Source organism: Salmo trutta, chromosome 3, assembly GCF_901001165.1.
Source record: "Salmo trutta chromosome 3, fSalTru1.1, whole genome shotgun sequence".
Lineage (NCBI taxonomy): Eukaryota > Metazoa > Chordata > Actinopteri > Salmoniformes > Salmonidae > Salmo > Salmo trutta.
Genome location: NC_042959.1, coordinates 23,604,829 through 23,622,371, shown reverse-complemented (window position 1 = coordinate 23,622,371; position 17,543 = coordinate 23,604,829). Strand labels below are relative to the sequence as shown.

Genomic DNA, 17,543 nt, shown 5'->3' with positions numbered 1-17,543 from the left:
CCTTTACCATTATCTCAGTTGTTGTTTTTTAACCTATTTTTCTCCCCAATTTCGTGGTATCCAATTGTAGTTACAGTCTTGTCTCATCGCTGCAACTCCCGTACCGACTCGGGAGAGACGAAGGTCGAGAGCCGCGCGTCCTCCAAAACACAACCCAACCAAGCCGCACTGCTTCTTGTCACAATGCCCACTTAACCTGGAAGCCAGCCACACCAATGTGTCGGAGGAAACAGCGTACACCTGGGGACCATGTCAGTGTGCACTGGGCCTGGCCCGCCACAGGAGTCGCTAGTGCGCGATGGGACAAGGATATCCCTGCCGGCCAAACCCTCCCCTAATCCGGACGACGTTGGGCCAATTGTGTGCCGCCCCATGGGTCTCCCGGTCGCGGCCGGATGCGACAGAGCCTGGACTCTAGCCCAGAATTTCGAGTGGCACAGCTAGCACTACGTTGCAGTGCCTTAGACCACTGAACCACTCTGAAGGCCCTACTACCACTACCACTATCTCTACCACTACCTCTACCACTACCTCTACCACTACCACTATCTCTAACACTACCTCTACATCTAGCACTACCTATCCCACTAACTCTATCTCTACCTCTACCGCTACCTTTACCTCTACCTCTATCTCTACCACTACCTCTGCCACTACCACTACCTCTATCTCTACCACTACCTCTATCTCTATCTCTACCTCTACCTCTGCTGCTACCTCTACCTCTATCTCTACCACTACCTCTGCCACTACCTCTACCACTACCTCTATCTCTACCACTACCTCTACTCTAACTCTACCTCTGCCACTACCTCTATCTCTACCACTACCTCTATCTCTACCACTGCCTCTGCCTCTACCTCTACCACTACTGCTACCACTACCGCTACCTCTACCGCTACCTCTACCTCTGTCACTACTACTATCTCTACCACTACCTCCACCACTACCTCTACTTCTACCTCTACCACTACAACTAACTATACCAGTAGCTCTACCTTTACCAACACCTCTACCACTACCACTACCTCTACCACTACCTCTACCCCTACCCCTACCACTACCTCTACCACTACCTCGACCACTAACACTACCTCTATCTCTACCTTTACACCTACCACTACCTCTACCACTACCTCTACCACTACCTCTTCCCCACATTGGTCCCCATAGTGTCGGTCTGAGGCAGATTGGACCAGTTCCCCACATTGGTCCCTATAGTGTCGGTCGGATTGACAGGCCATGACAAGAATATGTCAATATGGGATTAGCAAATCTAATATGGTATTATATCTGGCATGCAGGCCACATTTTGTTATCAGTAAGGACTTTGTGTTGACACGTTCTTTGTTTTAATGAAAATAAAGCCCTTGACAGAGGTAGAGGTACTGGTCCAATCTGCCTCAGACCGATACTATAGGGACCAATGTGGGGAACTTGTCCAATCTGGTACAGACCGATACTATAGGGACCAATGTGGGGAACTTGTCCAATCTGCCTCAGAACGATACTATAGGGACCAATGTGGGGAACTTGTCCAATCTGCCCCAGACCGATACTATAGGGACCAATGTGGGGAACTTGTCCAATCTGCCTCAGAACGATACTATAGGGACCAATGTGGGGAACTTGTCCAATCTGCCCCAGACCGATACTATAGGGACCAATGTGGGGAACTTGTCCAATCTGCCTCAGAACGATACTATAGGGACCAATGTGGGGAACTTGTCCAATCTGCCTCAGAACGATACTATAGGGACCAATGTGGGGAACTTGTCCAATCTGCCTCAGAACGATACTATAGGGACCAATGTGGGGAACTTGTCCAATCTGCCCCAGACCGATACTATAGGGACCAATGTGGGGAACTTGTCCAATCTGCCTCAGAACGATACTATAGGGACCAATGTGGGGAACTTGTCCAATCTGCCTCAGAACGATACTATAGGGACCAATGTGGGGAACTTGTCCAATCTGCCTCAGACCGATACTATAGGGACCAATGTGGGGAACTTGTCCAATCTGCCTCAGACCGATACTATAGGGACCAATGTGGGGAACTTGTCCAATCTGCCTCAGACCGATACTATTGGGACCAATGTGGGGAACTTGTCCAATCTGCCTCAGACCAATACTATTCAAATCAAATTGTATTTTTCAAATGCAATAGGTGTAGACCTTACCGTGAAATGCTTACTTACAAGCCCTTAACCATCAATGCAGTTTTTTTTAAAGTAAGAAAATATTTGCTAAAATAATTAAATACAAATTAAATAAACAAAAGTTTTAACAAAGTAACACAATAAAATAACAATAATGAGGCTATATACATGGGATACCGGTACCGAGTCCATGTGCTTGGGTACAGGTTAGTCGAGGTAACTGAGGTAATATGTACTGTACATGTAGGTAGGGATATAGTGACTATGCATAGATAATAAACAGAGAGTAGCAGCAGTGTAAAAAAGAGGGTCAATGCAAATAGTCCAGGTAGCCATTGGATTAATTGTTTAGCAGTTTTATGGCTTGGGGGTAGAAGCTGTTAAGGAGCATTTTGGACCTAGACATGGCGCTCCGGTACCGCTTGGCATGTTGTAGCAGGTAGAACAGTATATGACATGGGTGGCTGGAGTCTTTGACAATTTTTATAGCCTTCCTCTGACATCGCCTGGTATAGAGGTACTGGATGGCAGGGAGCTCGGCCCCAGTGATGTACTGGGCCGTACGCACTACCTTCTGTAGCACCTTGCGGTCAGATGCCGAGCAGTTGCCATACCAAGCGGTGATGCAACCAGTCAGGATGCTCTCGATGGTGCAGCTGTATAACTTTTTGAGGATCTGAGGACCCATGCCAAATCTTTTCAGCCTCCTGAAGGGGAATAGACATTGTTTTGGTACGTTTGGACCATGATAGTTTTGAAGCTCTTGAGCTGCTCCACTGTTAGGGACCAACGTGGGGAACCTGCCCAATCTGGGAACCTGCCCAATCTTCCCCAGACTGATACTATAGGTACCAACGTGGGGAACCTGTCTAATCTGCCCCAGACTCATTGAATAATAGAAAAGGAACTGAAGCTCTGGGTTATATGTGAAATTAGATTTTGGAATAGATTCCATTTTCTTATTCTTTGGAAGAACATAAGGCCCATTTAAAAAGGTGATGCAAACTGTTCCTCAGTAATACCTCTTGGCTAGACGTACAAAGGCGAGGGTCATAAACCACATAGTTTGATTCTCTTTGATATCAGACTGTGTGAGAGAGAAAGGATTGTCTCCACCTCAGAGGTCAGCTTTGATTCACTGTTGGCCTGGCTATAATGTGGAGGTACACTGCACACCATAGATGGTAGAGAACCTCTACTCCCAATGTCCTGATGCATGCATTCCTGCACACACACACACACACACACACACACACACACACACACACACACACACACACACACACACACACACACACACACACACACACACACACACTCCTCACCAGAGAGAGAATGCTGGAGGGCATCCACACACACACTCACATACACACTGACACTGTGTTTGTTGGCAGACAAGCATGTTTTGGTTCATGCAAACTCCCTCTCCCTCACAGACTCAACATGTAATGTGTTGGTCCGATGTTTCATGAGCTGAAATAAAAGGTCACAGAAATGTTCCACGTGCACAAATTTGTTTACATCACTGTTAGTGAGCATTTCTCATTTGCCAAGATAATCCATCCACCTGACTGGTGTGGCATATCAAGAAGATGGTTAAACAGCATGATCATTACACAAGTGCACCTTGTCCTGGGGACAATAAAAGGCCACACTAAAATGTGCAGTTTTGTCACACAACACAATGGCACAGATGTCTCAAGTTTTGAGGGAGTGTGCAATTTCCATGCTGACTGCAGGAATGTCCACCAGAGCTGTTGCCAGATAATCTAAGGTTAATTTATCTACCATAAGTCGCCTCCAACGTTGCTTTAGAGAATTTGGTAGTACGTCCAACCGGCCTCAGAACCGCAGACCACCTGTAACCATGCCAGACCAAGACCTCCACATCTGGCTTCTTCACCTGCGGGATCGTCTGAGACCAGCTACCCGGACAGTTGAAACTGTGGGTTCGCTCGACCGAAGAATTTCTGCACAAACTGTCTGAAACCATCTCAGGGAAGCTCCTCTGCATGCTCGTCGTCCTCCCCAGGGTCTTGACCTGACTGAAGTTTGGCGTCGTAACCGATTTCAGTGGGCAAATGCTCACCTTCGATGGCCATTGGCACGCTGGAGAAGTGTGATCTTCACAGATTAATTCCCGGAATCAACTGTACCGGGCAGATGGCAGACAGTGAGCATTGCATTTTGTGGGCGAGTGGTTTGCTGATGTCAACATTGTGAGCAGAGTGTCCCATGGTGGCGATGGGGTTATGGTATGGGCAGATATAAGCTACGAACAACTAACACAATTTAATTTTATCGATAGCAATTTGAATGCACCGAGATACCGTGACGAGATCCTGAGGTCCATTGTCGTGCCATTCATCTGCCGCCATCACCTCATGTTTCAGCATGTAATGCACGGCCCCATGTCACATGTACACAATTCCTGGAAGCTGAAAATGTCCCATTTCTTCCATGGCCTGCAGACTCCTCAGACATGTCACCCATTGAGCAGGTTTGGGATGCTCTGGATTGACAGGTACAACAGCGTGTTCCAGTTCCAGCCAATATCCAACATCTTCACACTGCCATTGAAGAGGAGTGGGACAACATTCCACAGGCCACAATCAACAGCCAGATCAACTATATGTGAAGGAGATGTGTTGTGCTGCATGAGGCAAAAGGGGGGGTCACACCAGATACTGACTGGTTTTCTGATCCATGCCTCTACCTATTTTTAAGGTATCTAACCAAAATATGCATATCTGTATTCCCAGTCATGTGAAATCCATAGATTAGGGAATTTATTTCAATTGACTAATTTCCTTATATAACCTGTAACTCAGTAAAATCTTTGAAATTGATGCATGTTGGGTTTATATTTTTGTTCAGTGTAGTTGCTTTTATCAGTGGATCATTATTTAGTGTAGAGACATGGATATAGAAATGACAGAGATTAAGAGAGATTAAATAGATAATACTTGCCAGGTATGTTGAGTTATAGATGTGATGTGGTGTTATAGATGTGATGTTGTGTTATAGATGTTGTGTTGAGTTCTAGATGTTATGTTGTGTTATAGATGTTATGTTGAGTTCTAGATGTTATGTTGTGTTATAGATGTTATGTTGTGTTATAGATGTTATGTTGTGTTATAGATGTTGTGTTGTGTTCTAGATGTTATGTTGTGTTATAGATGTTGTGTTGTGTTCTAGATGTTATGTTGTGTTATGGATGTTATGTTGAGTTATAGATGTGATGTGGTGTTATAGATGTGATGTGGGGTTATAGATGTTATGTTGTGTTATAGATGTTATGTTGTGTTATGGATGTTATGTTGAGTTATGGATGTTATGTTGAATTATAGATGTGATGTGGTGTTATAGATGTTAAGTTGTGTTATGGATGTTATGTTGAGTTATGGATAGGCTTCGTGTTGACAAAAAAATGACACAATAAATGTTACAGACTAGCCTACTTCATTGTTGGATTTTGTTGGATTTTGTTTATCACCCCAACAAGAGCATAGCCTTTCTGACCTTGATATGCATCCAGTCATCAATTAACGTTTTAACACCTCAACACAATATTAAAATATATAATTGACCTACATTCACTAACATGTATGTATCTACAATCCAACAAGACATAATTAATTAGATGCTGTCATTTTATTTTCTAAATAGCCTATGGTGTCATGTGTAATCTTCACAAGCGCTCGACCGACTCTTCAGTTGGCGCTAAACGTTGTTCATGAATATGACATAATAAATAATAGGAAGTTTGTACGCTTCACATGAATATATATTATTGCCCAAACGTAATGGGCTTCCATGTATCGTTGGGGGCAGAAAGCGGCTGTCCGTGGTGCTGAGGCAATGATGTATTAATGTGTGCATCCCGCTTCTGCGCATGTTGCATGACAGGTGCACACGCAATCCTCCATCTTGGGCATCCCGAACTGAGGCAAAAGGGCATCAACCATATACATTCAATACAAATACAAACCTGACCGCGCGTAGAGAAAAATAGGCATATACCCGAAATGTAAATTAGAGATAAAAATCAACAACTGCTACTTCGAACGAATGACGGACGGGGGAGACCAGAATGAAGAATATCGACTGCGTATGGTCAAGGAAGACTAACGACCTTTTACACTGTCAGCTTTTGCGGGTCTTGTAACGAATAAACTATTGAAGAAAACAAAATGGTAAGTGAAATGCTTGTATTTTTAAACAAAACGTCGTTGTAGCCTATGTTCACTTCAATGTAGGCAATGTGAAATGCATGACCCCGAAGTATGTTTTCGCTCGTACTTAATGACATTTCCCCCCATTCCCCTATCACCTCCTATCGTGGTGGTCGCTTCGCTATGTATAATATTCTACATCTTTTGCAAGTGGTGCTCAAGCTTTGGGCAAGCGGCAGCGTCTTCTCTTGTTGCGATTGGACCTGATGCGAGGTGCAGGCAGCCACAGGTAGTGATTGTTGAAATTGGTGGGCAATTAGAAGGAATTGTATCGCTTGTTTGCATGACTTAAATATGGAGGTGCACAGTAAAAGTCTTGATAAGATACAAAGATGAAAATGAGGGAAAGTTGAATAATGTCATGCAAAGCAGTTTTTTTTAAATGTCATTGGTATCTATTCTATACTATCAATATCATACTTTATTTTTCAGCAGACTATCAAATGTGGAATGGAAAAATGTTTTGCAGTGCCTGGGTGGCCAAATTAAATGGGCATTTCTGTGCAGTTCAATAAAAGCAGTGTTTTTGCTACATTGTGCATACTGTATGTAGTCCTTCACAGGCAATAACAGCCGTTTAATATGCCTCCAAGGTCAGAAATCCAATAGTGCAATTAAAGCCCTAATGGAGAAAATTGTGTTTGGTGAACATAATTCCTATTGACCTGATGATACCAATACTCATTCTATGTGGGAGCTTGTGTCACTGAAAAGACGTTTGAATTTAACTCTACATACAGTGCATTTGGAAAGTGTTCAGACCCCTTGACTTTTTCCAAGGTTTATTACGTTAGAGCCTTATTCTAAAATGGATTCAATTATTTTTCTCCCTCGTCAATCTCCACACAATACCCCATAATGACAATCTATTTGAACTGTTTGCAAATGTATTAAAAATAAAAAACACAAATACCTTATTTACATAAGTATTCAGACCCTTTGCTATGAGACTCGAAATTGAGCTCAGGTGCATCCTGTTTCCATTGATCATCCTTGAGATGTTTCTACAACTTGATTGGAGTCCACCTGTGGTAAATTACATTTATTGGAAATAATTTGGAAAGGCACACACCTGTCTATATAATGTCCCACAGTTGACAGTGTATGTCAGAGGAAAAACCAAGCCATGAGGTCGAAGGAATTGTCCGTAGGCACAGATCTGGGGAAGGGTACCAAAAAATGTCTGCAGCAATGAAGGTCCCCAAGAACACAATGGCCTCCATCATTCTTAAATGGAAGAAGTTTGGAACAACTAAGACTCTTCCTAGAGCTGGTCGCCCAGCCAAACTGGAGTTCTTCTGTGGAGATGGGAGAACCTTCCAGAAGGACAACCCTCTCTGCAGCACTCCACCAATCAGGCATTTATGGTAGAGTGAGAAACAAGATTCTATGGTCTGATGAAATCAGGTTTGAACTCTTTGGCCTGAATGTCAAGCGTCACGTCTGGAGGAAACCTGGCAGTATTCCTACGGTGAAGCATGGTGGTGGCAGCATTATGTTGTGGGGATGTTTTTCAGCGACAGGGACTGGGAGACTTGTCAGGATCGAGGGAAAGATGAACGAAGCAAAGTACAGAGAGATCCTTGATGAAAACCTGCTCCAGAGCACTCAGGACCTCAGACTGGGGAGAAGGTTCACCTTCCAACAGGACAACGACCCTAAGCACACAGCCAAGACAACGCAGGATTGGCTTCGGGACAAGTCTCTTCAGGACAAGTCTCCTTGAGTGGCCCAGCCAGACACGGACTTGAACCCGATCAAACATCTCTGGAGAGATCTGAAAATAGCTGTACAGCGACGTTCCCCATTCAACCTGACAGAGGTTGAGAGAATCTCCAGAGAAGAATGGGAGAAACTCCACAAATACAGGTGTGCCAAGCTTGTAGCGTCATACCCAAGAACACTCGAGGCTGTATTCGCTGCCAAAGGTGCTTCAACAAAGTACTGAGTAAAGGGTCTGAATACCTATGTAAATGTGATATTTTAGTTGTTTTTTTATAACGCTGTAACGTAACAAAATGTGAAAAAAGTCAAGGGGTCTGAATACTCTCCGAATGCACTGTATAAACAACACAAGGTTCTTACGCTAAGAATGGATCAGTAAGAATGGAGTGACATAGTGGTGAACTCTCATAAAACAGGGCTTTTTTAGGTTATTTGCAATATTTTCTCAATCAACTTTTCTACCTGTTCTTGACCGAAGTGCAACTGACTCTACTCTAAAATCCCTTGATTCTGTTTATCATAGCACCCTTCATTTTATTAGATCTGGCAGTTAATATTCTTCACTGCATCCTTTACCAAAAAGTTGACTGGACCTCTTTAAAGGCAAGTAGATCACTTCATTTCTCTCTTTTTGTTTATAAATCCCTACTCCACAAGCTTCCAACATGCTTAACATCTTTGTTGAAATGAATAATTTCAGGTTATAATTCAAGGTCACAGGGTTGGTTAACGATGATGACTCCCATGGTAACCACAGAGTTCAGGAGATCTGCTTTTTCAAATCAGGCACCTCGTGTGGAATAGTCTCCAGTTGGCACTTCGTTTCGGTCATTTGGTGTCCCTGGGACAATTTTAAATATTGGTTAAGGATTTTTATAGTGATTAATGTGTTTGTTTTATTTGATTATAATGGCAATGTGTATATTGTATGTGTATTTTGTATATAATTATTTGTGTGCTGATGTTCCTAGGGCACGCTTGTGAATGAGACCTAGGTCTCAATGTGTCTCCCTGGTTGCATTTTTTACATTTCATTTGAAATAAAAGTTAAATAAAAATAAATATTATTTACATTATATTAGGAGAGCAGCAATGATTGTCTCCTCCGTCCTCATTCAGTGAAAGGGGAAAATACTCGAACAAACTATATTTAGGAAACAGGGACCACGCCAATGCAAAGTGACTAAAAGCTTATGAAATATGCAGGGGATACCAGCAATAGCACAACTTAGCCATAGCACAACTTTGCACAGCTCTGTGAACTTGACTCTAAATCACTTTAGAGAGAGAGAGAAAGAAAAAAGAAAAAATATAGAAAGAAAGAGATAGAAAGAAAGAAAAACGAATTAAGGTTATATTTCACTGGAAGATAATGATTAGGAGTAATTCTAGGTCAATGGAATTCTGGGTCGTACATGAGGGGATAGGTGTCATGTCAAATAAACCACCAACACTTCAGCTGTGTGGAATCAATAATCATGTGTGAAATACAGATGTAGGATCTTAATTTTAGCCGGTTTGCTATAGCGGGAAAATAACACCAAATGTGAATTATTATGTGGAGTGTAATTAATGGACATTTTTCATTGGGTTAATACATCTTTCATTAGGGCAAATCAAATTTTACATTTCAAAGTGGAAATAACAAACTTTAGAAGCCTTTTTAAAACTAAAATACACCACAAGTTTGCATTTCCTGCTGTGCAACAAAAGGGTGATCAAATTAAGATCCTACATCTGTATAAGCTAGGAGAGGTTTTAGTGCTGAGGTACAGAATGAACCAAAGTGTGGCACAGTTCTGCTACTGCTGATGATGATCAATGTGGGAGTAGCAGACAGGGAATTCCTTGTGCAGCGGCAGAGTGTCTAGACAATGAAATGCAAGAGCTCCATTCATTCCATGTCTTAATGGAATAAAGGTATAATTGTGTTGGTGGCATCAATCAATCAATGCAATTGTAGAGTACTTTAGACTCTTAACAAGTGCTTTGAATTTAGTAAAATTGCTGTATTATATTCAATTTATGAAACTCTCAAATCAACCATTTCAGCAAGAGGAAGACATTATACTTTAAGAATGCTGAGATTAGGTTATTTAACAGACACTCTTACATGAAATGACACAATAACTCTTACACACTGAGTGTACAAAACATTAAGAACACCATCCTAATATTGAGTTGCATCCCCCCACCCTCTTTGCCCTCAGAACAGCCTCGTTCAGGGCATGGACTGTCGAACGCATTCCACAGGGATGCTGGGCCGATGCTTCCCACAGTTGTGTCAAGTTGGCTAGATGTCTTTTGTGTACGGAACCAGTCTTGACACACTCAAAACGGTGCGCCTGGAACCTACTACCATACCCAGTTCAAAGGCATTTCAATATTTTGTCTTGCCGATTCACCCTCTGGATGGCACACATGCACAATCCATGTCTCATTTGTCTCAAGGCATGAAAATCCTTCTTTAACCTGTCTCCTCCCCTTCATCTACACTGATTGAAATGAATTGAACAAATTATATCACCTGGTCAGTCTATGTCGTGGAAAGAGCATGTGTTCCTATTATTTGTGCCCTCAGTGTATTAATACATTTTCAGTGTACAGTATGTGTATGTACTTCTCCAACCAACTGAGCCACGAGATTAAAAGTACACAGAACGTTCAAAGTTATGAATCAAATCAGATTATATTGGTGACAGAATCTCATCCGAGTCAATCCATGGAGTGCCAATCTGTTGACAGAACAATAGATGTGATAGATCTACAGTCTTTATTTACAGGAAGGGATTTAAACTAGAGCATGCAAATGTTTGCCTACTGTATTCATATGGTTTAGGAGAATGGGCTTTAGTCTTACATAACTTACAAATGGGGTAGCCTTGCTCCATATGTGCAAATCAACTTCAAGTTTTATTGGATGGCTAAAAGACAACATTTGGAAAGAGCGTGTGAATGTCGACACATTAAGCATGAGTGAGTTGAAGAGATCAATTTTTTACATTTTCTTTCTCTCTTTTCAGGCTCAGGGGTTGACCAAGATGGGCGTCAAGAAATTGGCCATCCTTCTCCTCATCTTCTTGGTCTGGATAGAGGGAGGATCCACTAAAGAAAAAGGGACAAAGAAAGGGAAGAAGGGGAAGCAAGTCTACTGTCCTTCGTAAGTGCAGAATTTCACCCCACCTCATGAGATTCCCTGCGGCATTGCCTAAATTGCTCAAACTCAAAAATACGATCAGTTACTCTGACCATTTTCAAATGCTTAGTGTTTGAAAATGCAATCCAAGAAGAGACAGATGTTGGATCCATTAGAAATCAGGACAGCTGGCCAGAAGTATCGTCTCTCCAAAAAAAGAATTTGTCATCCCTATCCCTGTTTTAGCTTCAAAGCCTAATTTGTCATGCAATGTTTGATGTCTTACTGTACTAAATCCTAGAAGGGATCAAACATAACGATTATTGAATTTGAAGGGAACCCTTAAATTTCATTACAATATTCACAGTGAATGCCTAAACTGGAGAGAAAACAATGTTTTGTTGGTGGGGAACTTATGGTGGAGCAGAGGGGATACACCTTGATCAAGGGAACTGCAAACGTGCACACACAAATTCCAGCCGAGCACTTTTACTCATCCTCAGTGCCTGATGAGGTTTACATAATCATATGTAATGTGCTTTTCAAGTTGAATTCCTTGGCAGAGTTCAGTTGCCACCCACGTGGAGTGGATTTTCCCTCTTTCCTCTGCCAAGTCCTGCTCCCTCCATCCATCTCTCCTCAGGTCAATGTTATTTCAGCAAATCAGTTTCAGAAAGCAGAAGATATTCCTTGAATGTTGAAAATTCTTCTAAGGTCACAACTGATGTGAATCTTTCACAAATACACTAAGAACCTTTGCTTGTTGACAGAAATGCAAATGATTTTCACACTACGTTCCAAGAATGTCATGCTAGGGTTGCAAGAAACATTATGCAAATGTGATCTTCAGCAACATTGTGGATGTTGCCATTTACAGTAGCTGCTGACATTAAAGCAACCTATACAGCCATGAACTACTGATTCCTTGAATTCCTGAGGAATTTCCTTTATTTTTCACTCTGCTATGAGAACCAAGAACACTTCCCATAATCTTGTGAACATTTAACTGTAATTTTGCAGACATTCCAGGAATGCTCTGAGACCCCAAGCATCGTTTGCTGGGGAGGTCCTATTACCGAAGCTACTTGAATCACCAACTGGTAGTTCTCAGGTTCTGGAAACACAAAGATATACTTCCGTCTGCACAGTTAATCCAGGAGAATTTGACCTGCTACGTAATGTGGTTTAGAGTTTCCTCCTTTTTTCTTTCCTCTTTGCAGACAGCTGACACCTGAGGATCTCGCACGGGTCCCTGAGAATTCAACCAGTAACATCTTGAACAGATTACTGATCACGTATGATCCTCGAATCAGGCCCAACTTCAAAGGTTAGCCTGCTTTCTCTCTCTCTCTCTCTCTCTCTCTCTCTCTCTCTCAATTAAATTCAATTAAATTCAAAGAGCTTTATTGGCATGGAAACATATGTTTACATTGTCAAAGCAAATGAAATGGATAAACAAAAGTGAAATAAACAATAAAAAGTGAACAGTAAATATTACACTCACACAAGTTCCAAAAGAATAAAGACATTTCATATGTCATATTATGTCTATATACAGTGTTGCAACGATGTGCAAATAGTTAAAGTAAAAAAGGGAAAATAAATAAACATAAATATGGGTTACATTTACAATGGTGTTTGTTCTTCACTGGTTGCCCTTTTCTTCTGGCAACAGGTCACAAATCTTGCTGCTGTGATTGCACACTGTGGTATTTCACCAAATAGATATGAGATTTTATCAAAATTGGATGTGTTTTCGAATTCTTTGTATGTCTGTATAATCTGAGGGAAATATGTGTCTCTAATATGGTCATACATTTGGTAGGAGGTCTCTCTCACTTGCCCTCTCTCTCTCTCTCTCTCTCTCTCTTTCTCTCCCTCCATCTCTCTCTCTTCCTCTCGCTCTTTCTCTCCCTCTCTTTCTTTCTCGCTCTCTCTCCCTCCCTTTCTCTCTCTCTCTCTCTCTCTCTCTCTCTCTCTCTTTCTCTCACTCTGTCTCCATCTCTCTCTCTCTTTCTTTTTTTACTCGATCATCCAAGTTTCCATGTTGAGGAAGCTACGTTAAAGGCAGTTATTGGAGAAGACCTTTACAGTAATTCACAATTTGATTGAACTCAATCTATGCACCTTGTCAAAATAACCAACACTCCCAGGCTTTTAAGATGTTTTGTGCCCCAATAGAAACCCCAGCTGATGATGTAATGGGTCCAGGGTGGTCTTCTTTAGACCATCGCAGACCCATCCTCATTCCCTGGCCTTGGCTCTGTATGCATCTCCCAGACTTCGACTGTTTGATGTGGTTCGTGCCATGTGAATTTCCTCTATGACCGCCTGGTTATTCTTCCCACTGGGCCCACATCTGGTGTTCATATCAAGGCCAGACGAAAGCTAGATCTTGACATCCATTAAAGTCAGCGCTCTAATCTCAGAAATTAGATTTGAAGCTGTTTCTCGGGCATCCCTTCGCCGTTTTGTGTGACGGGAGATATTTTTTTACTGTGTTTTCTGAATTTCAATTTGGCTATAGTCACAGCTATAGGCTGATATTCTGAAATGCATTTTGAATTATAACATTTACATCAAGTAGATTTTCCTCATGAAGCTTATGAATATGAGATGCTAGCTAAGATTGTATTGAAACGTAGGTTAAGCCTGTTCAGTTCAGTAAGATTGTGAATGAGAGGTCCTCATGCTGCCTGTTTTCAGCTGCTACTGTTCTAAACTTTTTTTATTTTTTTAGGCATTCCTGTGGAGGACAAAGTGAACATATTTATAAACAGCTTTGGGTCAATCCAGGAGACCACTATGGTAAGACTTCCTCACTGTGTGATAGAAGTTCCCCGTTTACCCTCCCCAATTCCTGACCTTAACCATAAGGGTAAACAACTGACCTTAGGTCATCATCTAGGTGCATCTTTAACCTACTCAAACCCTCCATGGTTCAATTACATCTGACCAACATATAATTTTATCAATCACTATATAATAGTACATTATTAATAAGCATAGGGGATTGGGGAAGATGTATTGTACGCAGACTACAGTGCGTCAGATGATTTAACGGTGAATCATTATTAGGACAAAAGCTTTCATGCCTCATTTATCTGATGGCTTCATTGCTGAAAGAACTGTGTTTCCGAATGCTAATGAATGTAGATTAAACTCAGGACGAGATGATTTGACCCTGACTCACTTTGAGAGACATTAAAGAGAACGCTGTTTAAACTTCCTAATAACCTACCTAATGTTGTCTTTTCATTCCACATATGGGAGGAGTAGAATAGTTAACAATCTGTTCAGTTAGCGACTCAGGCCCTATGTAGGCTAATGGATTTGCGAGTAAGCGTTACTGTAGATGGATTTGGAATGCAAATAGACCTGCTGCACTGTAGATACTGTGCATACAGGAATGGCAAGTACGTCGGTGGGTGGATGGAGACAGACAGACAGTCAGACAAGTGTCTGTTAACCCATGGGTGTTGTTGGGTGTTGTTATCCAGCTATGTATCACTTGGGGCCTCGGAGCTTTATGTTAGCTCTGTTTTGCTGAGGCAGGTGTATATGTCTTCTCCAGAGTCAACTCCTGTTCCAATGTCTTTGCACTTCATGGGGAGTGACACCCATAACAAAGCTTAGATCCTGTATCCTGGAATGTCTTGGGTTTCCACCTAAAATATTTCCCTTGGCCATAGATCAGTGGCATGTGTCTGCGCTCTACCGGTGCACTTAATGCCAACAGGGGAATTTCACACCGGGGACGATTAAGGTGATGATATGCGTCACATGAAAACGATAACAGTCAAAACCCAAGAGTTAGCGGTGAGACAGACAGACAGGTGCTCATCTTTTCCATATTTCCACTTAGCTATATCTCAGCATGAACAAGAGATAGTTTAAGTGAGAAGGAGTGAAAGACAGAGAAAGAAAGAGAGAGAGAGAGAGAGAGAGAGAGAGGGATGAAGAGAGACAGCTGGTTACCTCTAGTTCTCCATTTATCCCTCGATGGGGCTTCTGATCTTTTGAAATACTGTTCTGTCATTTACACCTCAGCTAAATGCTCCAATCCGCTGCACGCCCACCTTAGTTAACACATCCATTTTCACTTTATGAGGCACAGTCGCCTGGAGCGAATGACTAATATGATGTTGCAGCGGGCAATAAATCCCCACCATGTTTCATAAGGCCACTCCGTCTTGAGCTTTCCTCTTTCATTACACTTGGTGGATGTGTTAAATCTTTGTCAAATTCACAGCGGCAGATGGGTGGTTGATACCCGGCCGCAGAGAATACATTTAATCTTTTGAGATTTACAAAAATCAAGGTGTGAAATTTGGAACGCTACAGAGGTTGGTTGAGTTTCTGTCAAGGTACAGTCAAAGATAGGCCTGTTAAACGTTATGGTCAGTTGTTAAGACCATGATACAGTGGTGCAGCGGCACAACTATTGGACATTTTGTTTCTGAATTTATATTATGAATGAAGATGGTCATTGTCATTAAACTGATCACAATTTTAACAAAGCAACACCACGTGCACACACACACACACACACACACACACACACACACACACATACACACACACGCACAGTTGGTGTGTTTGGGGATTATTTGACAGGTCATCCGTCTTCACGAAATTAGCTAATAGCCCCTCCCTACACCTGCTCTCCAACAGGATTTTGAAGTACACCAAAACTCAATGGCACATAAAACGTCACTGAGTGACATGTTCTCTTAAACAACATGGTCTAAGCTCTTAATGAAGCTCTTAATGAGGCTTTTGCATAATTCCGTGTAACCCCTTGAACCTTTGCAACACCCTTAAACAGTTCCTTTCATGTCAACATTTCCTTGATTGATTTTAATCAAAATACAATCAGCCTTTCTCTGCTAATCTGTAGAACCTAAGCCTTGTTTACACTGCAGGTCTAAATGCACAAATCAGTTTTGTTTTTCAAATCCATTTTGGGAAACTGACTGTCCAAACAGCAAGTTAGAAGTGACCAAATCAGATTTGTGTGTGTTCAGACTGCAGTCCTTTGCTGTCATGGCTACTCTAGGGTTTGTGCGCAGTGTTGTAGGCTGATTGGTGGTGATGTCCTGCTTCCTCTCACTCAGAAGTTATGTAGCAAGCTAAGGTGACTGACAACAATGCCCGCCATAGAAGTCTCCCAGTTGCTTTGAATTTTGAAAATCATACTGTAAGAACACTTAAAGCCTCAAAGGATAAGATGATCCAACTTTCAAAACAAGTCATTTTTGGCTAGCCACAAGAGTCAACTAGCTAGCTAGGTAGCTGTTTACTTTCTAGCACATTAACTCATTTGTTTGTGTTCTTGTCAAACTACCACATGTTCTTGTCAAACTAGCAAGCAACAAGATATGCCAAATAACAGTCTAAAAACCACTTGAGGGCAAATAAATCTCATTTGACTGTTCAGACACAAGTCACATGGCCAGGAATCAGATTTGTATCTAATTTCAAACTACCTAAGAAGGCTTCAGGCACTTTTGATCAAACTGGTTTGTTTATAATTAGTGGGTAGAGTTCGTGGGAAGAAGTCAGCCATTTTGTTAGCCATCTGGATTCCCTGTTAACAGTGCCAGTTGACTAATGATTGATAGTAACCACACAGTTTTATGACATGTAACTCCATGAAGTCAGGTTTGCTTGTCAACCATTTATCAGAGCACATGTCTGACTACTTTGTGCCTACAATTAGTGATATTTGAGCCTTGACATTAGCATAAACCTTAGCATTAGCTCATCCATGTTTAGCATAGCTGTGGGACTGTGTTTCTCTATTGTCTATTTGCCTACATTTAGCTTACATTTTGTAAAACTAGAGCCTTCACAAAAGGATTAATCTCCGTTAGTGACAACAACTGCAGGACTATGGTTTTGTCGTGCTTTTGTGTTCCCGACTGTGAACATAACAGGATTACAGAGTGAACATCTTTCTGAGGCAGCGATGGAATGATCCCAGACTCAGGCTACCTCGGGAATTTAAGTCTGACTCACTCACCGTTGATCCCAAGATGTTCAAATGCCTGTGGAAGCCTGATTTGTTCTTCGCTAACGAGAAGAGCGCCAACTTCCACGATGTCACCCAGGAGAACATTCTCCTCTTCATCTTCCGCAACGGTGACGTCCTCATCAGCATGAGGTGAGTGTTGGTGTACTGTTATACATTTTAACTGATTTATTTTCCTATACAGGTGATGCCATTAAGATTAGAAAAATATATTTTAGCAGATTAACATCCAGATAAACATGTGTATTGCT

General features: G+C 41.8%; 1 protein-coding gene across 4 annotated transcripts in view; it reads left to right on the top strand.

Moving 5' to 3' along the window:
* The window catches only part of glrbb (glycine receptor, beta b), a 57,537-nt gene that overhangs the window by 22,165 nt on the left and 17,829 nt on the right, over positions 1 to 17,543 (top strand). Inside the window, exons 1-5 of one of the 4 annotated variants that reach the window (XM_029726953.1) lie at positions 6,060 to 6,358; positions 11,146 to 11,282; positions 12,479 to 12,585; positions 13,999 to 14,066; positions 17,198 to 17,424. In XM_029726953.1, coding sequence (XP_029582813.1) covers positions 6,356 to 6,358; positions 11,146 to 11,282; positions 12,479 to 12,585; positions 13,999 to 14,066; positions 17,198 to 17,424 — 542 coding nt within the window. In that variant the 5' untranslated portion in view covers positions 6,060 to 6,355. Of the gene's footprint in view, positions 1 to 6,059; positions 6,359 to 11,145; positions 11,283 to 12,478; positions 12,586 to 13,297; positions 14,067 to 17,197; positions 17,425 to 17,543 lie in introns of those variants that run through there. The other 3 variants (XM_029726934.1, XM_029726940.1, XM_029726946.1) reach the window with 3 other exon arrangements.